The sequence below is a fragment of the Salmo trutta genome, chromosome 34 (genome assembly GCF_901001165.1).
Source record: "Salmo trutta chromosome 34, fSalTru1.1, whole genome shotgun sequence".
Taxonomy (NCBI): domain Eukaryota; kingdom Metazoa; phylum Chordata; class Actinopteri; order Salmoniformes; family Salmonidae; genus Salmo; species Salmo trutta.
The window spans coordinates 1654368-1682000 of record NC_042990.1 but is presented as its reverse complement, the minus strand read 5'-3'; the positions used below and the strand labels follow the sequence as shown (position 1 = coordinate 1682000).

The following is a 27633-nucleotide window of genomic DNA, read 5'->3' as shown; positions in this document are numbered from 1 at the left end:
CCACAAGCAGGACTCCGAAGCCGGGAGTAAAAGTACCAACAATATATTGGAGCTCGTAAAGGAAAGACAAGAACACATATTCTGCTTTCAGGACTTTTTGGAGCTCCAATATACAATCAATTCGAAATGTGGCTATAGTCAGTTTATCTGGATATAGCAACCAAGAAAAGTTGGTAGTACACTCTTTGGAGTTTGGTCAGAGTCGTTTTATTTGACATTTGCTTGTGGAAGTGGACACTGCTCTAGAACTTGGGATCGATCCGACACAGTCGGGTCTGGACTTGCCATTTACAGTTTCTGCTGTCGCCCCATGCTGAACGTTTTGGCCCGAACATTCTTCGATGACAACATGAAGACTTCGAAAGTTGCTTCCTGAATCCAGCTCGAGGAATTGTGGACCTTTGGATGGAGAGTGTGCACCAATAGAACGTTCTTAAGGTATGGTAGTAGCCTATTTATTCTATTGGTTGATTCCTTTTACGTGTTTTGTTGCTTTGACAGTTCAATCGTGTGCTTGGTCGACAGTGCTTGGTGAAATAGTTTGTATTCCATGTACATGTTTATTTTTGTCTTGATGTGTTTTCATGGAAGCTTATGTGAGGAAACCTGCTAGACTTTGGGAGAGTTGAGGTACTGGAATGTCAGCATCAGTTTAGTCAGTGCAGCGCCGGGCGTATTGAGACTCGGTCGCTGTACATGGTGCAGAACAAAAACCTGACTCGGTCGCTGTCCATGGTGCTGAACAAGGAAAGTCGGGTTCAGTTTTTTCGTTTGTCTGCCATCGTCTTATTGGTGCAATATTGTGACTTCAGAACACATTATTGCAGCAACCTGCACATTGGATTCATGATTAGCCCTACGACAACACGGCACAACACGAGGAGCTTTATGCATGTGAAACAAGCATGCAAATGAAAATCATTTCAACAGGTCTTACACGTATTGCTCCATGTCCTTTAAAGGTATTTTGTAGGAGCCAAGGAACTATCGTTCCACCTTGTGAATAGCTGTCCAGATCCATTTGGGCAGCTCGGGAAATCTGAACGGTATATGTTGCATTATATAACCCCAAAAGATCTTCCACATATCAATGATATCTTGCAATTACTTTACCCTTGGAGATACTGTATCAACTTGATTACTCCATTGTAAGTTTTCACTCAGCCGGGCAATATTTCTCAATGTCCCTGCGCACCACATTTCATTTCACGTAGTGTTACTTTACAGACATGGACACAGACAGACGTCATAAGAAACCGTGTGCAACGAGCTTGTCAATTGGAAGTGATTTTAATGACAGCGATGAAGTTGTATCATGTTTATTATGAATGTCAGACGTAAACATGTGTGCCGTGGGAGTGGTGATAGATTGTCACATGGGAAAGCAGCAGAAAGGTACATTCAGCAACAGGTTGCTCTACCAAGGTTTCTCAGTGGTGGTTCCTTTTAAAGGTTCAATATGTCCAACTGTCATGGTCATACCCTGCTGAACTCTGATCAATCGCGGGAATTTGATTTGAGTTAATAGGTTCTTATCAGACGTTATCATTTGATAATGCAGCATTTGCTATTGCTTGAATAAAGACTAGCACATAGTGTATAGCAAGGATTTCATGGTTACCATTTCAGTTTTTGTTTATTCAATGACTATGAAACTAGAAAAGGACTTCATAATCATCAAACGGTGTCTACTGGCTTTGATGACCTTCCTAATGCATGATGTCAGTGCATGTTGTTTTGGCATGACTCAGCGTTCATGTAATGCTTTGGAAGATGTTCATTTGCTAACTGGCTGCCTGCTGGCATTGTACAGCATTCACCTCCAAAAGTGCATTTGGAAAACACACAAACACACACACGTTTGCCACAGAAACTGAACTGACTCTCACCATAGGTCTCCAAAACAAAGGGGGACTTTCATAATTTATAATGTGAATAATGAAGATACATGTCTTGAAGTGCTAACAAACAAGTCAGCTCTCATAGAAAGACACAGAGGGGGTACACTTGGATGGAAACAGGCATATTTGAAGGTTGCCAGAAGCTTAGTGACATTTAGTGTGGGAGAGAGCCTTTCTAGTGGGTGTAAGAGATCATGTAGTCCTGGGCTGTGTTGATTATCCTCATCAGCGCCCTTTTTCTTGTGGTGTCACATGAATTTGTAAAACGAGAGTCAAACGGCCACAGAGTTTAAGGATGGCGCCCTGCATGTGCCTGCCTTGGCTTGCACATGGCACGCAATCGAAAAGATACAGCGTGAGCCATTTCATTAACTTGATGGCACCGAGAGCAAAGGGTTTTTTTTTCCTTCAAGTTTTTACTTTTGTCATGAAAGTCAGCAGAAAGAGAGCAATCTTACAGAGAAAGGAAAAATGGGGACAGGAATTAAAAGTGACCTTCCCTCCCACGTTCCGCTCACCATTCCCCCACTCCTCCACTCCTCCCCTAGGGCTTCTATCTCAGATGGTTCAGCTGCAGCTTGCTTTCTCTTATCTTTCCCTTCTTCAACCTCTGCATAAAAAGATACAAAGTGATAGAAGATTTGGGGATTTGTTGGCCACCTGTGGCAGCTGTGTCCTTCATTTGCTGCATGTTATCTTTTCAGAAGAACCAAGGAGATGTCCCTGTGTTAAAACAGTTCATATACAGATTACATGCAGTGCTGTGCAGAGCTGAGCAAATAAAAATGTATTGTCTGTGTGGCTATATACTATGACTAGAACCTGTTTAGAGTAGTCAGGGCTTGATAGCCACAGGTAAATACACTGTCTACTGATCTATGATTGCCTTCAAAACAGACACATACAAAGGGTAATGGTTTCTATGGCAGCAATAGAACTCCTAACACCCCCCCCCCCACGCACACACGCACACACACACCTGCACACACCCCCTTACTTTCTCACAGCGCTCCATTTTCATTAGTCATGCAAACAAATGGCCCTTCTGCCTTAAAGCACTTCTTCTATCTCTGCAGATCTCCTGTGAAGTCTTGAATCATTGTACAACTTCAACATGTTGTACACAGTCTTAAGTGCACATCCCCAGAGAGAAACAGGAGTGTTTTCCACTGGGCTGTTAGTGCTGTTGGATACACGGTGTTATGCAAAGCACATCATCATCTCTGATGAAAAGTGGCACTTGAAAACTGTGCATCACAGCACAAACAGAGAGCACCTGATGGTAATTTAGCACTTTCCCCTCTTCTCAATTTTACAACAATATGCACCAAAAATGTATAACAGTTGTTTCCATAACTACCAACTGCTTACGCCTAGGCTGCCTGCTTTTGCAGCAATGTTGTCAGCAGCAAGATAGAGCGAGAGAAGGGGAGTAGAGAGGGACTATAAAGAGAGAGAGAGGCTGTAAATGTGACAGCCGGACATTTTTCCTTTCTCTCCTCAGTTTTCGCCTCACTAGAAGCCCATTCATGGAGCTTCCGGCTGGTATCTGGGAGGCAGAGGGAGGAGAGAGAGCGAGAGACATACTCCCACACAAAGCATAGGTCTCCCTCAGAGGGAGGGTAATCGGAAGGAGGCTTTTGCAGAGCGAGACGGACAGGGAAAGGAATGATAGGGTCTAGCTTTGAAGGATGCAGGTGCACCGCTACTGAGAAAACAAGGGAAGGAGGAGGCCTTGCTGAAGTTTTGCAAGCATTTCAAGTTTTTTGGTATATCATTCTGCACCTGGTTATACCTCTTGTTCCTCAACACACCCAATAACATAGCCAAGTTTTTGAGCCCCCTTTGATACTTACTTATAATATTTGAATATTCATGAATTACTCAGCATCATTTGGTGGATTAATCATGTTTCAGGGCTTCTTTGGGCGTTTAATCTCTAGCACAGGAAGACTGGGCTGCCATAGTGACACATGGCAGGAAGAATAGCCTTACCCTGCATGCATGAGAAAGTTGTTGCTGAGCAACAGTCTTCTTCTCTCCTTATTCCCTCCTTAGCCCCCAAAATGCCCCAAACCCAGGTCGCCATAACACCTAGACATTGTGTAAACTCATCAAGTATAAGGTGCCACATGAAGAGTCCAGCACAGGGACATTGATCTTGTGTGCTCTTTGCTGCTGGGCCAGATATGGTTATTCATATACGTGACTTGACAGACACATATGTAGGATCTTAATTGGAGCCAGTTTGCTACAGAAGGAAAATAACATTGCAGCAACAGGAAATGTGAATTATTATGTGGAGAGTATAAGTGACTCTAAGCGTTGTCTGTGGTTCCCAACGGCAACGCGATGGCACAGACGTCAGCCTGACGCACACTGGTTAGCGTTTAGTGGCACATTCTCGTGTGTGGGAGGAAACAGTTAGAGAGAGGGAGAGATTGAGAGAGAGAGAGCAGAGGCTAGCCCGCTGCGAAGGACTGTAATTGCAGGTCCACACACTGTTATTATACTCTGGACCCTCAGTTCATTTGTTCACTGGAGAGATCTGATGCTGCACAGAAATGCACAGTAATGCTAATCACAGGCTCAATACTCAAGTGGGGATAAATGTAATCAGAGGGCCGGGATTTTTTTTGATTTCACCTTTATTTATACAGGTATGTCAATTAAGTAAATGAAGACCAAATATGTATTCACAATGACAACATGTGCAGGTTGCAATGTGTATAATCATCATATGAAAATCAAATATTAGTTGGTTCTGAAAAATTCCTGAATTCACCATTGGTCCGAGGTTCGTATTGGTAGGTGCTGATCAGAGAATTGTTACACTTAGTGACCTGTCATGTTTCGTTTTTTTGTCTCCCCTTTATCCAACAGACACATCGTTGACACATGACTGTCTGTCTGTCCCACTGAAGCCTTTGAGCCCCATCCGATTCCTCAGAGACTAAATCAACAAGGTCCAAGAAACCGAAGTCACATCACAACAAATTGCATAAATAGAGGAGAGAGAAAAGAGTGAAATCGATTTTGTGTCCCCTCGAAACGTCCTCTCAAAGCGACCACACAATGACGTGGTCACTTCCCCAGTCCGGGCCCTTAGGGGCCCTTTTGGCCCTCCTTTTCCTCGGTTTGACTTCCAGCGTCCCTTCCGGCCCGGCCTCTGATACCTGCGCCACCCTGGAGCAGAGCCGCTTCTTCGGACTGTTCTCTTCAACCGCCAACCTGCCCTCCACACCGTGCTCCTGGACCCTGCAGAACCCAGACCCTCGCCGCTACACCGTCTACATGAAGATCACCAAGCCCACCGACTCCTGCCTGCCCCGCCAGGTCAAGACCTTCCAGTTCGACTCTTTCATTGAGACCTCTCGCACCTACCTGGGTATGGAGAGCTTTGATGAAGTCGTCAGATTGTGCGACGCTTCAACGTCTGTAACCTACCTGGAGTCCAGCAAGCAGTTCCTGCAGCTCCGCAAGGTGGCGCCAAGACACGGCCTGGAGATTGTGGAGGGAGAGAGCAGCGGTGAGTTCAAGGCCGAGTTCCTGGTGGTGGGCAAGAGGAACCCCAGTATGCCAGCCTGTCAGAAGCTGTGCCAGTGGCTGGAGAATTGTTTGTCCACCAGCACCCATCTCAACCCCTGCGGCATCATGAACACCCCCTGCCAGTGCTGGGAGACCCCCGTCAGGAAGCCCGGCGGCTGCTACCGTGGAGGCGTCTACCTGGAGAAGTGCATCCCAACCCCCCGAGACACTGGACGTGACATTGTACGCGATGCCGAGATCATAAGTGAGTAGAGTTACCACCGTTTAATCTGTTTATTGTGTTATGCTCAATGTCCATGACTCCACATGTTTGTTTTTAAGAGTGTAGAGTCTAGACTAGATCTCTGTCTGGCTGATTGGAGACACGTTCCCTTGGAAGCGTAATCTCCTCAAGCTGATTCCAACTCATCAACCCTACCTCACTCTCCATGTGGTTGAGATGCCCCCCCTCCCCCCTTTGCTGATATAGAGAATGTGGGGTTCTGATGAAGATGTGCTTTTTGCTCCCCCAGTATCATAAGGCGTAAATGAGCTGTGTTTGTTAAGAGACTGTGGGGCTCCTTAAGGGCTAAATGGTCAGATAGCTCCCGCTGCACGTGTTAGCTCGCCTTTTTGTTTTCTTGGATGGCGGACATGTTTACTGGCCCTTTGCTGAGGGATTGAGGGATGCGAGAGATACACACACAGCGTACACAAAGCCCTCACAGTTAGCTTGCACAGGAAATCGAAGCCAAGCACTCGCAGTAACCGTAGCAACGCGCCAGCCTTGCACACCATGCTTTCCAGGGTGCTGGAAAGCAAACAATCATTTCAAATTATTTTTTTAAAATCTGGTATGGCTTCTCACAAAGAGCTGTCCTTGTGCATTTCTCAGCTCCCTGACATGCACACCAATTACCGGTTTCCATTTTTTACATTGAAATCCTTAAGAAAACTTTACCTGACTAATCAATTTACATTCTTACTGAACTGTAGCCATTTCGATATGTCAGTTTCTGCGCTGTAGAATGAGTTCAGGTCCTTCAGACTATTGACTCCACATCTACGTACCAGTGTCATCCTCAGTAATTATGTCTCTGGACTTGTGTGCCATATATCATGTATGCAATGTGCCTCTTCTCTTCTCTCCCGCAGAGGGCTGGAGTGGGTGGGGCCGCTGGTCTGAGTGCAGTATGGAGTGCGGGGGTGGAGTCCAGGTGCGCAGCCGAGCCTGTCAGCCAGAGGATAGTGTGTGTGAAGGCGTGGTCGAAGAGGGGCGGGCCTGCAACCCTCAGCCCTGCATTGGTGAGTCTACCTGTCAATCTAGCTGTCCGTCTGTTTTCTTGTCAGCCTGTAATGCCCAACCTACTGTCTGTCTTTGTGCTGATCTGTTTGGAAGCAGCTTGAGTTTCAGCTCACTAACCATCCTTTACCTCCACAGGTCAAGTGCGCAGCCGTAGCCAAGCCCTGGCTTCCATCGTCGGCCTGAAAAGAGACAACGCTGATGTTCCTATCACTGGACTTGTGGCTCCTCAAACAGGTGAGACTTAAATTCTAGGGGGAAAAAATCCAGTTTTAGGAATAGTTGGAGAGGTGTTTACAATAGCATAATAACCAGTATAATATTGTCAAATTTAAGATACCGGTAGACCATTTGAAGTATTCGATGTATAGCTTAGATCTACCATATAACAAGTGTTATGGCCGCCAGACCTTCAGCGCTGACTCTTTGACCCCTGACCTTTGTAGTGGACGCTGCTGCGGTTGCAGATGAGTGGTCCCCCTGGAGTGTGTGTTCAGTGAGCTGTGGAGAGGGCTGGCAGGCCCGCACCCGTTTCTGTGTTACATCCTCCTACAGCACCCAATGCACCGGCCCCCTCCGCGAGAACCGCCCCTGCAACAACACCATGGTCTGCCCCGGTAAGTGGTGGCTCATTTCCTGGGGCGTGTTTAGGGTGGTGTTGATTGTGTGCATGTGTGTGTGCTCCTCTAGATAGGTTGGCAACTATGGTAAAGATCACAACTCCACCTAGTGGATAGCTCATGAAATTGTCCCCTCCCTGAACAGTCAACACCCAAAGACACTACAACTCAGTTACTTACAATGAATTCATATTTATTTTGCGGGCAAATAAACCATAACTGTAAAAATGTATGTTTGGTGACATGGGCTGAATTTTTCCTCTTGTTTTCAGTTGATGGAGCTTGGGACGAGTGGTCCCCATGGAGCCTGTGCTCGTCCACCTGCGGCCGTGGTTACCGTGACCGCACCCGCACCTGCAAGCAGCCCCAGAACGGAGGAGAACCCTGCAAGGGACCCATCAAACAGACCAAGTTCTGCAACATCGCAGTCTGCCCAGGTTAGCCTTATTACTTACTTAATTATGATGTGTGCCATTTAGCAGACTCTTTTATCCAAAGCAACTTACAACAGTGAGTGCATACATTTAAGTATACGTGACCCTAGCAGGAATTGTTCTCACAACCCTAGCGCCATGTTCTTACCAACTCAGCCACACAGGACCGCTTACTTACTCATCTTAATGAGCATATCTTTGTCAATGGGTTAGCCTTAAACATCCTCACTGACCCCTGTGGGAAGAACTCTGACTGACTAAGATACTTTCACTTTCAAGGCTTCTCTCTTCCCTCCTTCCTTTCTACCCATCCTACCCATTCTGACTATTGGTGGTTATCTGGGGAGTCAAATATTAGTTTGGCATCACAACTGACGTACTGTATCTGCAGAACAAATGCCTGCAGGGCTTAGTCATGGGCTGTACAGGCAGTGAGTAATACACTCCTCACTCACACACACACACAAACATGTCGGAGCTTCAGTTCTCTCTCTGTTGATACATACACACCGCCCACTGACAGTGAGGTGGGTTAGTCCTCTTCTCTCTCACCTACGTACATAAATATTTAGTCCGTCTGGTACTTAGATGTTTTTGTAGATATTACAACAATGGCTTTTAATTTGCAATTCCTTTATTCCCTTAGCAAATAACTGATTTTCTGAGTTGGTTCTTTTAATGTGCCTGGCCATGTAGTTTTATACTGAGGACAGCTGATGGCAATATGCTCCACCAAAAGATGGCCGCTGTAAATGACTGTCATAACTTTGGGAAAATCTCATTTTTAAAGGGAATATACATTTCACCTGAAATTGAAGGGGTTTTGAGGACAAATCATCTTTAATAGTCTATTCGACCCAATAAGAAAACACTTACTTTGGCTTCCAAAATAAATATTTGGGAATAGCCAGGAAATCTAAAATGTCATTAACCTTTTTTGTCTGTTTATCCATTAATTATGATTTATTCCGTTTCTGACAAATTGGCTTGCCCTTTGGAAAACTGTTATCTTAGAAATGAAGTTCATGAAATTTAAATATTACTTTAATTTATTTTTTCAAACTGCCTGTCATGTATTTTCATCAGGCCGATTTTCCCCCCTTGCCTACCCAAGAATAGACAAAGAGGACAGTGATTAGAGCAGAATTAAAAGTAAAGTGTTGCACTGAATCAAGTCCCCCATCCATTCCCGTTAGAACAAAAGAAAAAAAGGTTCCTGCTCACCCGTGTAGGTTGAAGGGCTAACTTAATGAGGTGGAACTCTGTGAGCGATGGAATCCGATGTCCTCCAGAGACTCCTGAATTAGGCCTGCCATCCTGTGTTGGGAAACATTGACTGCGTCCTAAATGGCACCCTGTTCCCTATATAGTGCATTACTTTTGACCAGGGCCCATAGGATAGCTATAGGGCTTTGGTCAAAAGTTGTGCACTATTTAGGGAATAGGGTGCCATTTGGGACGCATCCATTAGAAAAACAGGCCCATCATCTTTCTTCCTATATGATACATTGTAGTAGGCCTATGTTGACCTGCATTGAGCGAGCAGCCATTTTTCTCCCTTAAAATACACTACACTTGATCAGGCTCTTATGCGCAAACAACTGGTGGTTTTGTGCGTCGTTTGAGGAAGGCAATTGGCATGGGAGCCTTTTAGAGTTAAAGACACCTGCAGTGGTGCATGAAGGACAAACAGAACAGAGTTTGGGCCTTCACTGCTACTCAGTCTCAAAGTAGGACATGTTAAAATGTTATTAGCATCTTTGTGCCATGATGATTACTATAATGGCCCGAGGTTTGATGGTGTCCCAATTCTCCATCTCCTTCTCTGGTTCCCTCTAGTGGACGGTGCCTGGAACGAATGGTCTGGTTGGACCACCTGCTCCACCTCTTGCTCCAATGGCACCAAGCAGAGGACACGTGAATGCAACGGACCGTCCTACGGAGGTTCAGAGTGCCGTGGTGACTGGCGTGAGACCAATAACTGCTTCCTGAAAGATTGCCCAGGTAGATAGCTTGCAACACCAAGTTTGAAACGGAAACCTCTTTCGTCATAATAACTCTTCAAGTAACCAGTTTCAGGGGTAGTCTATAGGTGAAAGGCCACTGCCTACTGGTCAGTCTGTTCAGGGTCAAGGGGTAACATTGTGTTTTGTCTCTCTCTAGTTGATGGACGCTGGTTATCATGGAGCTCATGGGGAAGCTGCAGTAAGACCTGTGGTGGAGGAAGCCAGCAGAGACAGAGGATGTGCGAAGGACCTTACTTCAGTGGACAGACTTGCCCTGGAGAGAGAGGAGAGCTGAGACGCTGCAACGAGAAAAGATGCCCAGGTCAGTGAGTCAAAACAAACATGGCTGATATACAATTCAGTGGTTCAACACAAAACAATAGTATTCAAATACAACTTGACCAGAGAAAACCGATAAATACTTTGATTCAATGCACCAAAATATGTAACCAAGTCTCCCTCTCCTCTTTTCAGAACCCCATGAGATCTGTCAGGAGGAGACCGACGGTGATGTTGTGTGGAAGAGGACCCCAGCAGGAGATATGGCTGCAGTGACCTGCCCTACAGACTCCACCGGTACAGTACATTAACACATGGAGCACATTCTTTTTTTATAATACATACATTTACCTCACTTGAATATACATGTACTTCACATGTTTAAGTAATGTGATCCTCCCTGTGTAAGATCATGCTGACCTCCAGTACTCCGTTGTATACACAGGCATGGTCTTGCGCCGATGCACCCTTGGCGCTGTAGGCCTTGCTTATTGGGAGAACCCGACCCACATCAAGTGCATCTCCAAGAACTACCAGGACATTTCCTTGTTGGTGAGTTGACTACGCCAGAAAGGAGTGTCTTGAGATGTGTCCTCCAACAAACCTGCTAGTTATGATCATCTGTTGTTGGATCACACAATTAGTAGTCAAACCTCGCAACTTTGTAGACGTTGCCCTTAAAGTCATAAATACAAACCCTTAGAGATGGGGCTCATTACAATGATGGATACCTAATATGATGATAGTTCAAAACACATCTCCACAGCCTATGATTTCCCAGCGGTGTACTCAAACTACCAGTACACCAACTAGAGTATCAATGGCCTAGTGTGACCTCTCTACTTACCCTCCCTTCCCATAGGCCCAGCATGGTGTTAATAAGGCTCAGAAGGGCCTGATGGCTGATGGGATTTCTGAGGTGATCTCCCGACTGAGGGCCACCTCTGATGAGGGGACCAAGTACAGCGGAGACCTGTTGTCCATCATGGATGTACTCAGGAACACCACTGAGATCTACAAGGGAGTCGGATACAGCCTGAGCAATGCTGATGTGGAGGTCAGTCAGAAATACTGTGTTGCTTTTGAATTAAGCATTGGAAATAAAATTGTAATGTGCATTGTCACTCACACAGAGTAAGCTATTCATCTTTGCCATGTGTATGCCCTCACACTCCTCCAGCAAAGTGTGATTTGGGCTTTGTCAAGTCTAACACCTATCGCTCATATCTCCTTCTCTACAGAACTATGCCCAGACGATCAGCAACTTACTGAAGGAGGAGCATCATGACAAATGGGAAGAGGCACAGCTGGTGAGTGACAAGTTCTGACAGCAGTGTATTTATGCAGTGCAACATATGAATAGGTGTGAGTGGATGTTTGTATGACTGTGTAACTGAGAAAAAGAGTGGAGGAGAACTTTTTTCTTCCTTTGTCAGGTTTTTGCAACTGTGTGAGGGATGGAGTGGAGGAGAAAGTTTGATCTGTGTTGTTGTCACTGTTGTTGTAAGTGTGAGAGCGAATGGGAGGAAAGTTTGGTCTGTGTTGTTGTCACTGTTGTTGTAAGTGTGAGAGTGAATGGGGGGAAAGTTTGGTCTGTGTTGTTGTCACTGTTGTTGTAAGTGTGAGAGCGAATGGGGGGAAAGTTTGGTCTGTGTTGTTGTCACTGTTGTAAGTGTGAGAGCGAATGGGGGAAAAGTTTGGTCTGTGTTGTTGTAAGTGTGAGAGAGAATGGGGGGAAAGTTTGGTCTGTGTTGTTGTAAGTGTGAGAGAGAATGGGGGGAAAGTGGTAGCTGGTGGTACCTCATTATCACCCCCCCCCCCCCTCAAAAAACCATTCAGTTCTCCAACTAAAGAATAGACACCATAGGAAGAGCAGGACACTCAGAAACATTTTTGAATATTGATTAAAAAGGAATAGAACATGAGTCATATCAATCCACAACCCCTTGACTACCCTCACACCATCCTATACTGAAGATAGTGTTAGGAGCAGGTTTCCCATAAACAAGGATAGCACACTACCATACTATTTAACTCATGTGTGTCTCACGTGAACCATTACGAATAAGGGATAAGTAGAAATCCATGGAACTTGTTTTTAGCATCTTATGCTCTGAATCAGACGTGCCTCTCATGAATTTGAATGAATCCTCTTGGCGTTTTTAACTCATATTTGTCATAACATTTTGCAATATGTTGATTTTGATACTTGAAAGATGAAAACCCTGTTCAAGTTAACTGTGGCCCCCAGCCTCGTGGATAGGATTACGCAGGTTGTTATCTACATGGCTAGAGGAAGGTAATACATATATTAGTATGGATAACTCAAGTCATTAATCAAAAGGCCCAAATTTCAGGGAACAAAAATGTGCATGTCAAATTGAAGATGAACTGATTATGAACTAGCAGTGTTTCAGTTAGGAGAGAGTTAACGCTCGGGGCAGAGAGAAAGAGCGAGGCAGGCAGGGAGAATCTCAACGCCCACTCTCCAATCTGTGCATCTCCATACCAACCCACAGACCACGGTCGTTGTCAAGAAGGGACACATACACAGACACTGTACATTGTGCAATATGTATCACACAGATGTACACACACCTTTCGCCCACATTGCAATTGTTCTGCGTCAGAGAGACGTAAGAGCCCTCCCTCCCTTCCACAGCAGCCTGCTGCCTGATGCCCATGTCTGGCCTTCCGGAAGTTAGGAGGCTCCACTGTGGATGATAGTGCTTTTCACTGCTCAGGGACATTAGTATTGTAAAAGAATGAAACGAAGTATGAAAGGCATTACATATACAGTACGGTATAAGGCCTATACATGAATTGTTTCTCTGTATGCACAGCTTAGATAAACAATGCTAATACCCTCTATGAAAAACGAATAGTGTCCCAGCCAGCAAAACTGGCGTTGTAATATTGACGCAATTTCAACCAGATATCAACCAGTTCTGGTTATAAATGGGTTGTAATGACGTTAATTCAACCAACTTCAAACAATCCCTGGATGTTTAGGATTTCTTTTATATTAATTTACGGTCTCCCCTCCTCCCTTATTCCTTCTCTCTCTCTCCCTCCCTCCACCGGTCTCTCCTCTAGATGGGCACTAACATCAAGGAGTTCTTGCAGCTCGTCGAGGACTTTGTGGACATGATCGGTATGCAGATGAAGGACTTCCAAGACATTTATGAAGTCACAGAGAATTTAGGTGAGCTACAAATTTTCCCTGCCAGCTGTTCTCTGCTCTTACCCCCAAGATAATTATGATTTGTCTTTACCTTTATCCAGCCACAGAGTGCATCAATCTTAATCATGTCACTAGAGAAGTTCTAGATTAGTGGGAAAAATGCAACTGTTATCACTATGACATTTTGGCAGGCCCATTAGTAGCTATCCATCTTCAAGATAGCACAGAACCATAGCATCGAAATATGTAAAAAAAAAATCTAATCAACAAAACAAATGCACATGCTTCAAAGATAGTAAAAAGTAGAAAACAAGTGTAGAGTAACAGTGAAATGCTTACTTACGGGTCCTTTTCCAACAATATAGATTTAAAGATTTAAAAAATGTATATATAGAAATAGTGACACAAGGAATAAATACAAAGTGAATAGCGAATAAAAAATAAAGAAAAATAACATGGCTATATACAGGGGGCACCGAGTCGATGTGCAGGGGTACGAGGTAATGTTTAGCTGGACGCAAAGATGCAAAGCTTAACCCCGTCCTGCAAGTTACCAAATATGTGGGAAGAAGCTAGTAGCAGATTGGGTTTTACATAAACTCTCAGAAAAGACACACTGTCCAAACTGTAGAACTCACGCTTATTTTTCTCATTGCGTCAGCAATTTCTTGCCATGTCGTCTTGGCTATAGCAAAGGTGACAATCACAATCGCAGTTCACACAGGATTCAGCAGCAACTCCTCCAGACAGTTAAAGACGTGACGCATGAAGCCATAGCTGTCCTCCGCTTGTTCAGGGTTCAATGAATTGATTCTTCACTTACCAGACCCTAGCGGAGTCCATGTATCCTGTACACAACATGTATTCCAGGAACACTCTTTGACACAACATCTTATATCTCCTTTTCTCCTCTCCAGTGTTGAGCATCCATAAGCGCCCCACAACCATGACCACCGACTTCACCTTCCCAGTGAAAGGATGGAGAGGCATGATGGACTGGGTCAGGACCTCAGAGGAGAAGATCACTGTCTCCCGTGGCGCTCTGTCCATCGACCAGTCTGGTGAGAATGGCATACACACTGTAGTTAAAGAGTGTACATTCACAACCACGGACGCATACACAGCTAATCTGCATATATAAATGACATGCACGCATTATTTGTTTAAGGAAACAGATAGAAGACAGTAAAACAAACAGTTCTACCAACTCAAAAAGTCTCAAAAGCTCTCGTCTGTTCCTGTTGACGTCTACCATTTTCTTCTTTCCTAGTGAGACAGCGGAATAATGATAATAATTGTGGGTTCTGTCTGTTACAGAGGGCACCACTGCATTTGTGACCGGGATCATTCTCTACAGAAACCTCAGCTCTATCTTGTCCTTCCAAAGGTAGCCTTTCTTACTGAATGACTGATACTGCTCACTTTTACAGTGCCTTCTAGATATACAGTACCTTGAGGAAGGTAGACTGTCCTCATTTGAAACCTAAATGGGGCTAGGACTCAGTGACTTACAGACATATGGTTACTCACGGTAAAAAACAACAATACGCAGATCATTTTAGAATTCCCCTGAAGTAGCCAGCCATTGATTGCCATTGAATCAACAACCGGAATTAAATCTACAGTACTTTTACAAAACTGTTCTTTATTTGACCAAATGTCCTGTCTCTTATCCCTTCAGTAACAGCACCGTCCTCAACTCCAAGGTAGTCACAGTTATGGTCAAGCCCACCCCAGGCCTGCTGTCCCCCCCAGTGGAAATCGAGTTCCCCCACCAACATAATGTAAGTTTCCCCTGGATAATGGCTCTTCAGAACTACAAGTTTTTAACAAGCATCCAACATTTGACATTTCCTGTACACTTGCAGTGCCACAATAACTTTTTAAATCGTTTTGATCTTTAAACCACAAACTTCAGAGTTATACATTAAGTTGCATAAATAAACCTGCGCCATTATGGTAATGAGGAGTGGCGTGAAAGTTAGCGTGAAAGAAACGCGTGATGGTGGTTAGCACCATGCTGTTGCATCTCACACATATGGTGGTAGATGGAGGACTCCAACTGTGCTTCAATTGTGCACCATACGCATTTCCTTTTTCTTAGATCCTTACCCCGCCTCTTCTCTTTTTCCAGGACACCATAAATGAAACTTGCATCTCTTGGGATGAGAGTGAAACGTAAGTGGTGACTAATGTTGTTTACATCCCGTTTGTGTATTTCCATTCATAAATGTCCATATTTTCATCCTTTTGTCAACCCATTTGGGGACAGTTGATTATTCCTGCCAGCTCAAAGATCCATTCACTCCTGCTTCTGTCATTTTATATGACCATTCACCCTTTAGCTATATAAGTCACTGTGATGCAGTAGTGTTGCATCTCTTGTAATGTCAATCATCTCTACTAGCAGGGACAGAGCATCAATAGACCATGTTGACATGACCCATCTCTCTGGGCTTTATTGGTAGCAGCCTCTCTCATCCTCAGAGCCCCCTGTGACACCTTTCACTGATCAACAAGTCATCTGGATCCATTCATACCACACTAACTAGAGAGGGACACAACACAGAGGCAACATTGACGTAAAGTTTCATTCTAATCGTCCAAAGACAATGGAAACTCTTCTTCTCCCATCTCTCCCGTTGTTATGTTGTCCTTTTAAAGGTTAACAGAGGTTAAAAGGAAGTGAAACATGAACGTTTAAAAAAATGTTTAGATGCATTTTAATGCATTATGAACACCCCCTGACGTTCTGTTTACCCCCAGCTCTGGATCTATCACCGTGGGGCTTAGGGTGCGTGCATCCTAAATAGCACTCTATTCCCTATAGAGCACACTAATTTTGACCAGAGCTCCATAGGGACTATTTTGGAGGCAGCCAGCCATACATTTACATTTAGATTTGTACACTTGTGGATCACAGATAAACACTGCAATGCATTCAACTGAGGCCCTATCCACATCCGAATCCCTTCCCACCTGAGAAAAGCAGCCCATGTCGAAAGAGAGAAGAAGAAAAAGAGGAAGAGGAGAAAATGTAATTAGCTCATCCACTTTCAGAAGGGAGGGGGTACGTGCCTCCAGCTAAATTAGATTAATTTTGGACAGCGGATGTGATTAATGCCTAGATGGAGGGAGGAGAGGGGGGAATGGTAGAGGGAGAGAGGGAGAAGCCCTGGATCAGAGTTTGGGTCAATGTTTACTCTGTGGAGCAGCACTTGTTTGGTTTTGAGGCAGGCTCATGGGGGAGATGCCATTATTCTACATGTCAATCCACGCCCAACTGTCTATGCTATGCTATAGACACACAGATTGAGGCCTAGCGCTAAGCTAGGCTAGTCTAGACTAGAGTCAGTGTCCACCTCTCAGTGAGATGCTATTAGCATTAGATATTAGACATAAGACTCATTCCAGGCTAACCTACTGTGTCTGATCCCCATTCGAAGCTACACAGTCAGATATTTACAGTTAAACAAACCTTTCCGAGGAACAATGCCGCCTAGTCTACCCTCTACTTCACCTTACAACTTCTAAGGATTTTGTCACAGAATATATGTGATGCACTTGTGTATCATCCCTCATTCTTCCATGATGAGGAAAGGGGATTGTTGCTGTCTGGAGATTGCTGATTACAATGTATTTTATTGGTCATTGATGACAAGACTTTGCCCTTTGTCTCAATACCTAGAACTGGATATTCTTGGATGAAAATCCATAGTGGCCATCTTAACTGAGAGTTAACATCATACACCGTAGATATTCAAAAGGTTTAGAGAAGACCCTATGGCAGTCATATAGAGGGCATGTGGTGAAGCGATTCCCATGCCCAAACCATAAGGCCATGCATGGTTTAGCAGAAGGGCACAAATGAAATCCATTCTCATCCACAGAAATCCACTCATATTTCTTATTTTACTCGTACATTTGAGAAAGTCTGCTGGAGTATATTGACGATAGGCTTGTTGGGGTTCTCCAGTGTCCACCATCTCATATATACTACTGCTTCTGAAAGATAGTCAAAGAATATCAATTAGCCAGATCATTTTTTATGTTTTTGTTATAGCATTAGCAACAATAAAGTGTTCATCCCACAGCAGAACCACCATTTCAGGTGTTAGAACTACAATTACAGAATGAGACATAGTCACTCATTATAACAAAACAGTTTGTCTTGTGAAAACAACAGGTTTATTCTTATATCATTACAGTGTAATAAGAACTTAGATATGGATAAAACTCACACACATATCACATATCATATCAATCACGTATTAAAAATATACATTCTCATGGTAGAGCATAGCACTTGCAACACCGGGGTTGTGGGTCCGATTCCCACGGGGACCAGTATGAAAAATGTATGCACTCACTACTTCTGCAAAATGACTCAAATGTAAAATGTACATTTCAAATAACATGAAAAACTGAAAGACCTGTGATTTGCTACTACAAATGTTCTGGGCATATTTGATGTGGTCTTATTATATTCTACAGTGACAGCTGTTTGGGATGTAGAGGATGATTTGAATCATTTCTCCGAAAAATGTTTCCTCACTCATACATAACCCGCTGTTCTCTTTCACTCTCGCCCTGTGCAGTTCTTCGCTGCTTGGATCTTGGTCTGCGCGTAGCTGCAGAGCGGTCGCTGTTGATTCATTCAGAACCAACTGCGTGTGTGACAGGCTCTCCACCTTCGCCATTTTAGCGCGTCTAAACCCTGATATGGTAAGTGATGCGCCTATTTACCATGGGTTTCTTTAATGTTAATATTCGTTTTGTGCGTGTGTGTGATGATAGAATGAAATATAAACATAGGCGTTGTTTTTCGAATGACTCGGTTTCGCGCTGCCAGCTTCCTCGTCTTTGTCTCCGTGCAGGTGCCGTTGACCGTAGTTTTGATAGCCTGGTGATTTTAATGATCAGATAACTGTGCAACATGTTGATATCCGATAGAAATGGCATTCAATATGTATCAAAATAACTGTCGAATAATTGTGATAATAGGCCTAGTCGTTACATTTTAAAGATGGTTTTCAATACATTTTCTTAATCAAATATGTGGAAATGACATATGCCCGTGTCTGCATTAATAATCGTAGGCAATTCTGTGTAATTATTAACAATTGAATGAAATAGATAAAATCAAGTTGAAAAACATAATGCTAAATGTTTTCATTGTAGCCTACAAATAGAGTGAATAGCTAACGTTACAGGCATCACCTGAACAATGTGTATGGTATTCAGGCACTTAGGCGTATTAATCTGATCAGAATGTGTTCTACATATCAGAAATGTGTTTCCATTTGATCAAGTTTCTTAATTCATGCATTTTGGATATTCAAATTCATAGGGAGTTGCATTTCATAGTTTTCACAGCATGCATTGACTTGTTGGAACATATACTTTGATTAGTGTATTCATTTTATCAATATGTATAGAGCTCTATTGCGCAAAGGCAATGTATAATTTACCCCGTTTAGATTGTGCCTCCATAGCGTTCACTCTCTAGTTGCCCTGGTAACGACTTCTGTGGCGCAAGCTCATCTGTGTGATTTTTGGTAACTGAGATATTGAGGAAGAACAACCCCCACCCCCTCCCCCTATACAAACCCCCAGGTCAGAGATAATGGTTTACCCATTTGTGCAGTGCTGGTGCTGAGTTTGCTGCAATGAACAAAACCACAGTGACAATCAACAGATGGGACTTGCTATTAAAATTCAGAGAAATGCATGTGTCTCTCAGATCGCTTTAATTGCGCATACGATTATCTTCCATTCCACTGCAAATATCACATACTTAACCATGGTGGGCACAGCAGAAGCATGTCTAAGCCTATACAAAAGCACAGCCAGTCAGTATGCTTGGACTGCATGATTCTGCTGTATCCAGTGGAAGATGCTGCCAATCTGAACATAAGAGATGCAATCTGGGCTTTGTTTGTCTCTAGACCTGTTGTCATCATTTGATTAGTCTCTGTTGTCAGTCTGGAAAAGAGAGAGGCAGCTACAGCGCCCCCTGTGTTTGTGAGACAACATCAAAAACCAGCCACCCCTACCCATCCCCATAGTCAACGGCCAGCTACGCCAATCATTTTGTCCCCCACGGGCTGCATCAAGTCTCTGAAAAAATGGCAAAGATGCTGGCCAATGAGAGGCACACCTCTGGTTGTGCATTGACGGTTCCACCCACCCCACCATCCTTTGTGTACTATAGACATTTTCAATACTGTCCCTCCGCCTGCCAGCTGTATGGGAGAGGAGAGAACAGACACGACACTGCAGTGTTTCAGCTCTCATTTGATAAGGTCTGCTTCCTGGACCCTGCACCAATGAGAACGTGTCTTGGACACATGGTCAAAGAGGCAGGAGTGGCCCACCTAGTTAGTCAGTGAAGATAACCTTGACCAATGGACCCCGATTAGAGCTGTGCGCACTGGGTAATCAAGCCTTATCCCAAATGAAAATGCACACTTAATAGGCACCATAAATACTTTTTGGTTTTTGTCCTGATTCTAGGTTTAGGAGAACATGGGAACATTGGGATTCTGTCAAGGGCAAACTCAAGACAGGTTGAATTACAGTTTCATTCAGTAGCCCATGTCGAAAGGCTGCATCAACCCATATAGACAGATAGATAGGGAGGGATATAGTGAAGCTAGCATACTGCTGCCACTGTTATTTTTCTCCCTGGCATTAGCAAAAGGTAGAAGCAAAAGGCAGTTCAGCACACCCCTTCGCTGTCTGCCATCTGGTTTGGAAGCCTCTGATGTAGTTGGATAGATTTCGAAACAAATTTGCTGTGCTAATTTAGTATTTGGCTGCCTTAGGCGGTGTTTGCCAGCTGTGCAGAGATATGAGGTAGGTCCACACAGAGAGCAGATAGCGACAGAGACAGCCCTCCAAGGCACTGCATTCATCCCCATTTTAGCCTCTCAGACATTATCCGCAAGGCCAAAGCCTTAACCATTTTACCTTTCAACTTCAAAGTGACGTCCCAAGGATCCCGGATAGCCAATTTATTTTCTTCCTCGGCATTTAGCTCGCTTTATAAGTGGCACAATTCCTAACCCCTATCAAAATGCCTAGTTAGACTTACGCTTATAAAGAAGGCTTTCCTCCTTGGGCGCCTGACCATGATTCGTCCGCGTCTCATCTGCACCACGGTGATGCAGATTAATCTAAGGTGTTCAATTAACTCAACCCCCACAAAAGATATCAAAGCAGGGGGACGGTAGGCGAGGCAATAAGCCCCAGCCAGTTAGCTGGTGGGTGCGGGTGGGGGGGGGCACTGGCTCCCTCTCATCAGTATCGGTGCCCTCGTGGGCCCCACAGGTGAGTCAGCAACAGGGCTAACAGGGGCGCGACATCCTCTCCCGTGTGCCCGCCGCCGGGAGTTCAGTGTGCCAGGGCTGTCTGAGACAAAGGTGGGCACCTCCGACGGCTCTAGCAGTGCTCTAAGCTGCTGTCAGATTAGTGCACGGGATAACAGCCCACCTGTCCACTGCAGGGAGGGGTGAGAAGATACTACGCACACGGACAGACACAGTAAAAATACCCTCATAGGAAAACACAACAGCATATAAATCTATGCAGATATCATCTTGTAAGGATGGGTGGAGATACGTGGAAGGTTTCTACTGCAGCTATAGCGCCGCTGTCGCACCGCAATGGCAGGAGAAAATAACAGCCAGCCACCACGCTGAAACACCCAGGATATTTCTCCCTCTCACCCTCTGCTTAGCAGCGGGAGATATATGTTCTGTATCCTTCTCGCCTCATTTGCTGGTTCAAAAGCTCTATGGGGAAACGCAGTGACCTCGGCCGAGTCTCTGGCTCGCCGCTTCGTCTTTCCGGCACGTTCACCTTGGGGTCACCTTGCCTTAGCAGTGGCCTAATTGTGCCATTCAGTTGTCTGCCTACAGGGAGCCGTCTGCTGTTCCAGATAGCGCAGCAGAGAGCCTGCCCACAAGGCTCACTGCTAGTGTGTGTGTGTGTGTGTGTGTGTGTGTGTGTGTGTGTGTGTGTGTGTGTGTGTGTGTCGTTGTTCATATTCTGGTGTTAGCCTTTTTCATGTGGGTGTGTTTGCTGGTGCGCACCGTACTAAGGGAATGCGTTGTGTTGTCTTGTCTTCTCTCTACAGAACATGGATAAGACTCTGCTTCCCTCTGTGACACTCATCGTGGGCTGTGGAGTCTCCTCTCTCACCCTTCTGCTCCTCATCATCATCTATGTCTCCGTCTGGAAGTAAGTGCCCCCTGGAAGCAAAACCACTATTAGACATTTCAGTAATGTCATATGTTTTTGTGTGAGCAACACTCTTTGTCTTCCCCACCGTCCTCACTCTCTCCATTTCGTTCTCCAGGTATATCCGCTCGGAGCGCTCAGTGATCCTCATCAACTTCTGCCTCTCCATTATCTGCTCCAATGCCCTCATTCTGGTTGGACAAACCCAGGCTCGCAACAAGGTAGGGCACAATTCTAACCAATCCCCTCTCTTCTTTTTCTTATTTTCTATGGCTTAGACTGACTTCCTGCTTTGAGGCCTTGGGGATTAGCCGCACCACTGACACCGTTTTTCTCTCACTCTCTTTCTCTCTTTCCCTCCTTCCTTCAGGTGGTGTGTGGTGTGGTGGCCGCCCTCCTTCACTTCTTCTTCCTCTCATCTTTCTGCTGGGTGCTGACGGAAGCATGGCAGTCCTACATGGCTGTCACGGGCCGTCTGCGCAACCGCATCATCCGCAAGCGTTTCCTCTGCTTGGGCTGGGGTACGTACCCTAATAAATGGCTTTCTGTCTGTCTGTAACTGTGTCTGTATTTCTGTCCAGAGAAATATAATTGCTAGAAAGGGCATCCCCATTCAAAGAGTAGATAAAGTCATTCTATTTGTATTAGTCTGTTGTCACTGTATCTACGTGTCTGTCGTTCCTTTTCCAGACTTCACCTAATTCCAACCATCTTTGGACATTCTAACTGTATGTTTTCCTCCATTTCTGCCATGTTGTCTTCTCGTTCAATCCTAACTCTGTTCCTTCTCTCCCCCTCTCTCTTATAGGACTCCCTGCTCTGGTGGTGGCGGTGTCTGTTGGATTTACCAAGGCTAAGGGATATGGCACCGTCAACTAGTACGTTGAACCTCAATCTGTCTCTTCCTCCTCACCTCTCTCTCTTTCTTCTACCTCTCTCTCTCTAACTCCCTTACCCTAGCTCATGTAATAAGTGTTCTTGTTCTGTCTGTTCCCTGTAGCTGCTGGCTCTCTCTGGAGGGTGGACTCCTCTACTCGTTTGTTGGACCCGCTGCTGCTGTTGTTCTGGTATATATCCCTGTATATCTAATATATATATTATTTTTTTTAAATCTTCAAATACTTATTAATGAATGCTTTACCGTGCATTCTCTTATGACATATAGTAGTTAAACCAATGGCTAACCATTGTTTAACATACTGTTAACCACAGTTGCTCACATTGCTCACTGCAATTGTCTCACTCATTGTGTCTTTAACTTCTTTTGAACAGGTGAACATGGTAATTGGCATCCTGGTCTTCAACAAACTGGTGTCCAAGGACGGCATCACCGATGTCAAACTGAAGGAGCGAGCGGGAGCGTCTCTGTGGAGCTCCTGTGTGATTCTGCCTCTGCTGGCCCTCACCTGGATGTCCGCTGTTCTGGCCATGACCGACCGCCGCTCCGCTCTCTTCCAGATCCTCTTCGCCGTCTTTGACTCACTGGAAGGGTTCATAATCGTCATGGTGCACTGCATCCTGCGTAGAGAGGTAAGCGCAACGTTTTCAAGTATTATTTTCCTATGTTTTGGTTTGTATTGAAGGGTGTTCTGAAAGGGTACATCAGAATGTAGCTGACTGTTTGGTCATTTTGCCACCGTTCCAATAGGTCCAAGAGGCAGTGAAATGCAGAGTTGTTGACCGTAAGGACGATGGCAATGGAGATTCTGGCAGTTCCATCCAAAATAGCCACCACACCCAGCTCATGGTGAGTGTCTTTGGTTATGCTTATGTCTTGAATGAAATCATTATGAATGATTGAATCGTGTGTTTTCAATGTAAATGTGTTAAATAAATACTAAGAAAACCTTCTCTTTGTATTTTTTGCAGTCTGATTTCGAGAAGGATGCTGAATCCAACAGACCTGGTGAGCGTCTATCCTTTCATTACCCCCCCTAACCATTTTTCCATTCACTTACTTAAATGCCCTTTCATTCCCGAAGGGCATAGGGCCTTTATTTGTCCATTTAGAATGAAGATATTTTAGAGGCATGTTGCTACTTAAGGAAAACATTTCAGCACAGCCTTTGATTATTTCTGAATCTATTATTTACATTTGACCATCCTTTCAATCAATGTGAATCAACAGAAATGCCCAGCATGATTGTACTGTCAGTGCACTCTCTTACCTATTTGCCCCCACCCCTTCCATCCTCTCTATTCTAGGTGGTATGAACTCCTCCTGTGAGGAGAAGATGCCCCTCCCACCTCAGCTACCCCTCCCCATGAGCTCCAACTTCCACACCCTGCCCTCCCACACCACCAAGGCCCACATGCAGGCCGTGCCCGAGTACTCCAGCCACACCCTCACCCTGAAGAGGGAGAAGAGCCGGCTGCATGGCGGCATGGACCCGTCCTCCTGCGGGAAACCCATTTATGTGTGCGACGGTGAGCTCTTCCAGCAGCTGGATGCCGACCTGGCGCGTGGCCAGGCCGAGGGGAGCTGCCCCGACGGTAGTGGCTACTTGCTCCTGCCCAACACCACCTCCACCCTTCGCAAGGCCAAAGAGGACACGTCCAAGTACAACATCAGCGTGGAGCAGCTTCCACAGACCAGGCTGGTTCATCTCAGTGGGCCCTTCGCTGAACCCCAGGCCGCCTTCGGACTCAAGACGCTACCGTCCGACCGGGTCAGCGTGTCCTACTCGGAGAGGGACTCTCCCATCCAGAACATCCACAACATGTCCAGCGAGTCTCACATCACCCACAGCAGCCTGGGAGACACCTTCGACTCCATGAACTCCATGATGTCCAAGAGCGAGACCATCTCCACACTGTCCATGAGCTCCCTGGAGAGACAGAAGTCCCGTTACGCTGAATTAGATTTCGAGGTATGTATCTTTTTGTAACCAACAAAAACAAATGCTGTATTATCATGTTAATAGCACATCTATAAACTTGTAATAAACATGTAATAACGTCAAAGAGCTACATTTAAGCAAACTCAAGTGCATGTTTGTATATTAACCAATAATCTAGATAGATTATTGGAAATGCATGCACAGTTAGAAAAGACGTTCTGCACAGCACAACTCTCCAGACTCCAGTCCCTGTGTGAAAAATGTGATTTATTCTTGCTGTAACAAAGAACATCAGTAACAAAATTAAATTTGTCTAAAATGTAGTCATTTTGTGTAATTTGCTGACCTACTATTCTTTTTCCCATGTGTCCTGTAGAAGATCATGCACACAAGGAAACGTCACCAGAACATGTTCCAGGACCTCAACAGGAAATTACATCACGCTGAGAAACAAGACAGAGAGTCCCCTGCTTCAGACAGCAAGGTAAATGATCATATAGAAATCTATTTTACAGTGTACATAAAGATTCACATACAGTTATTTTATTTGAAGATAAATACAGTAGAAAATAAATGGGTAGTCGCTAGGCTAGACAACGTTAACCAAAAGAGTGAGAGACCATTCCGAGCCGAGGAACATCTTTAATCAGATTCATCAGATTACATAAGAGTATTGTTCTTGAAGAAAACTTGACCTCAGCAAACCACATTGACCTCAGCAAACCCCTTTGACCTCAGCTGTTAATTGCATTAACAGTCTTTTAAGATAATTACTTAAACTATGCATTTTTTTCTTATTCCTTACAGTCTGTGAGATGGAGTGTGTCCTCTGGAGGAAGTGACAAAACAAACCACAGCGTGAGTCCTATTACCCGTACTGGTCTAACTTTCTGAATACACCTTTTAAGGCATTTTAAATAGGGCATACTCTGCATTGCAATGCACCACTAGCCCCCAGTATAAGAGGAACTGTTATTCCACATTACACAATTATATTAGGATTTTTAACTTACCTTAAAGGTAGTTAGTTAATGGCCATTCGATTGACAGTTGTTGAATTAAACAAGGAATACTACAATGAATGACCATCGGTCTGCCTATCAACCAGATTCACAATTTTCATCAAAATATAGGTCCAGCTTTATTGCATTGAACGTACTGAATCCAATGTGGGTCTATTGATGATACCAATACTCATGGCCTTCCACTTTTCACCTCATCAGGACAAGCAGCAGCAACAGGTGGAGAGACCCTGGGATGGGGTCCAGAGGACGCAGCATTCGCCGCCTGCCTGGGTGCGGAAGGACCTGGAGCCCCTGGCCGTGTCGCCCCTGCATATGCAGCAGGTGGAGTGGGAGAAGGCTGGAGCCACCATCTCAATGGTCAGCCAGGACATCATTGACCTGCAGACGGAGGTCTGAGAGGATGAGCCTGAGATTGTTTCTTATAGTTCAAACTCGGTCACCTATTCTATTGGTTTGGGGGAGAAGAAGAGCCACGGACCCACATGGATCGAGGAGAGGAAGCCAAGAACGAACAAGCGAAGAGAGGTGGGGGAAGAGAGAGCTGAGAGAGTTCTGAACCCAGAATCCGTGTCTACAAACCCTCAACAAAAGAAAGATGGAGAGATGAAAAGAGGGAGGCTATCGTGTTGTGTCGTCAAGATTTGTTTTCCAGCAAGGACATGATAATGAGCAACACTAGAGAAGCAGTGTGATATTGGCTGGCCTTTAGTGTCAGATAGTGACGGATGGTTCCAAGGACTGGTTCTGGTTCTGTTTGTGGTCTGACCACAGAGGTTTCCTTTAATCTTCCGACTGGGCTCAAGAGAGGTGTGGTCGACATGGTTAACATGCGGTCAACAGGCCACTTCGACTCGTTTTAAAACAGTGGGCTTCACTCTACCCCGGAGCTCTAACCAAACCGAACATTTGTTATTTTGTGTTTGCGGCCAAGGCATCTTCCAAGTTAGCTAGGACAAGGCAAGACGAGACAACTGGACTCCCATCAGACTTGGTGTCTGACTCAACGCTGTGGTTTATGGACACACCCTTTAATTCCTGTGTTGTAGCTGTTATTTTCTCGCTTTGCCTGGAAGTGCATCTAAAGAGCTTCAAAGACTCTTCCATCAGAACTCTCTTCTTGAGACTATGATGCCTACACTGGAGACAAGGCTTGATCATGTTTACAGAGCAGAACATTATTATTATCATGTTATTATATTATTATCATTATTACCTGTATTCTGTTTTATTGTTTTAGCATCAATCTCAGTTTTCATCTTACTATCCATGAATTTACAGTTTTTGTCGCTGTACTCTACATATCATTACTTGATTTGAATTGGAAACCCAAAAGGACTGCATAGCATTCGGACAGTCAGCGTGTTGGTGAGAACCCTGGTTATGCCTCCGCAGCACATGACAGGCACCTGGAAGAACATCAAGCTCTGTTACAGGAAGAGCAGTGTATTCTGGGAACTGCTGAGCGGCATTCATTAGGAAGTGTTGGACAAAGACCATTAGATTCCCACCTCCAGTTCACAATAAACAAGAGCCCCGATATTGGACCTCTTTTCCATCCTGCGACACACACAGCCTTGTAGAAAGAACTGTAGATCCCAGGACTATACGCTGTGAGGCACTTGCCAACGACATGACTTCACTTCCGCAGTGCCAGCTACTAAAGACTTCAACACACCATCCTTGTGTTTTAAAACCATCAGTGTGAAACTAGTGCAATATGATGGACGCTTGATGCTCAAGCTGGACTGATATCAGAATTTTAAGGCCAGTTTTTCTTAAGATGTTTCAATACTCTTTTATAACATGTTCCTCATATTTACAGAGCATACAGATACTTTGTTGTATAACAAATATGTATTAGTAATGAAACACATGAATTCAATAGAGGTTTGCTTGTGTTCCAAGTGAAAGCGCAAGACTACAAATTATTTGGAGGTCTGTGATTAGTAGATTATTCTAATTCTAAAAAGCAGATGTTATATAGAATTAATAATAGCCTATATGAATATATCTAAAAACAGTGCTTCAGGATAACTGTTTTGACTCCATACCTCACTGTGTGGAGTAACTGAACCTCATGTCTTCTGTAATAGTGTGTTTTTGATAATCGTGTCAATATTGCACTACAGTATGTGCCAAAAATCTTTCCTGTCCCCTATTTCCTTCCTAGCCATAGTGCCCCCCTCTTGTTGTAAATGTATAGTTTTGAGAGCACAAGATGAATGTGATTTTTTTTGGAATAAAATAAAAACATATCTATATTACTACA

At 44.5% G+C, this 27633-nt stretch overlaps 1 protein-coding gene across 1 annotated transcript; it reads left to right on the top strand.

The window, feature by feature from the left end:
* Window positions 1-27633, top strand: LOC115173302 (adhesion G protein-coupled receptor B1-like). The gene is made up of 30 exons (XM_029731274.1): window positions 1-438; window positions 4785-5694; window positions 6585-6734; window positions 6871-6969; window positions 7179-7349; window positions 7625-7789; window positions 9626-9790; window positions 9950-10114; window positions 10267-10368; window positions 10517-10623; window positions 10934-11128; window positions 11313-11381; window positions 13168-13276; window positions 14173-14316; window positions 14573-14642; window positions 14937-15039; window positions 15390-15433; window positions 17854-17980; window positions 21396-21499; window positions 21618-21720; window positions 21870-22020; window positions 22308-22377; window positions 22500-22566; window positions 22772-23029; window positions 23148-23246; window positions 23369-23405; window positions 23705-24369; window positions 24716-24823; window positions 25147-25197; window positions 25563-27633. The coding sequence occupies exons 2-30, from the start codon at window positions 4977-4979 to the stop codon at window positions 25758-25760; spliced, it is 4614 nt and encodes a 1537-aa protein (XP_029587134.1). The 5' UTR covers window positions 1-438; window positions 4785-4976; the 3' UTR covers window positions 25761-27633.

Excerpts from the sequence above, each read along its gene's own strand:
- LOC115173302 (XM_029731274.1), top strand. The coding sequence starts at position 4,977 with ATGACGTGGTCACTTCCCCAGTCCGGGCCCTTAGGGGCCCTTTTGGCC. Across the intron at positions 7,350-7,624 it reads CAACACCATGGTCTGCCCCG|TTGATGGAGCTTGGGACGAG; the intron begins GTAAGTGGTGGC and ends TCTTGTTTTCAG. Across the intron at positions 11,382-13,167 it reads AATGGGAAGAGGCACAGCTG|ATGGGCACTAACATCAAGGA; the intron begins GTGAGTGACAAG and ends TCTCTCCTCTAG.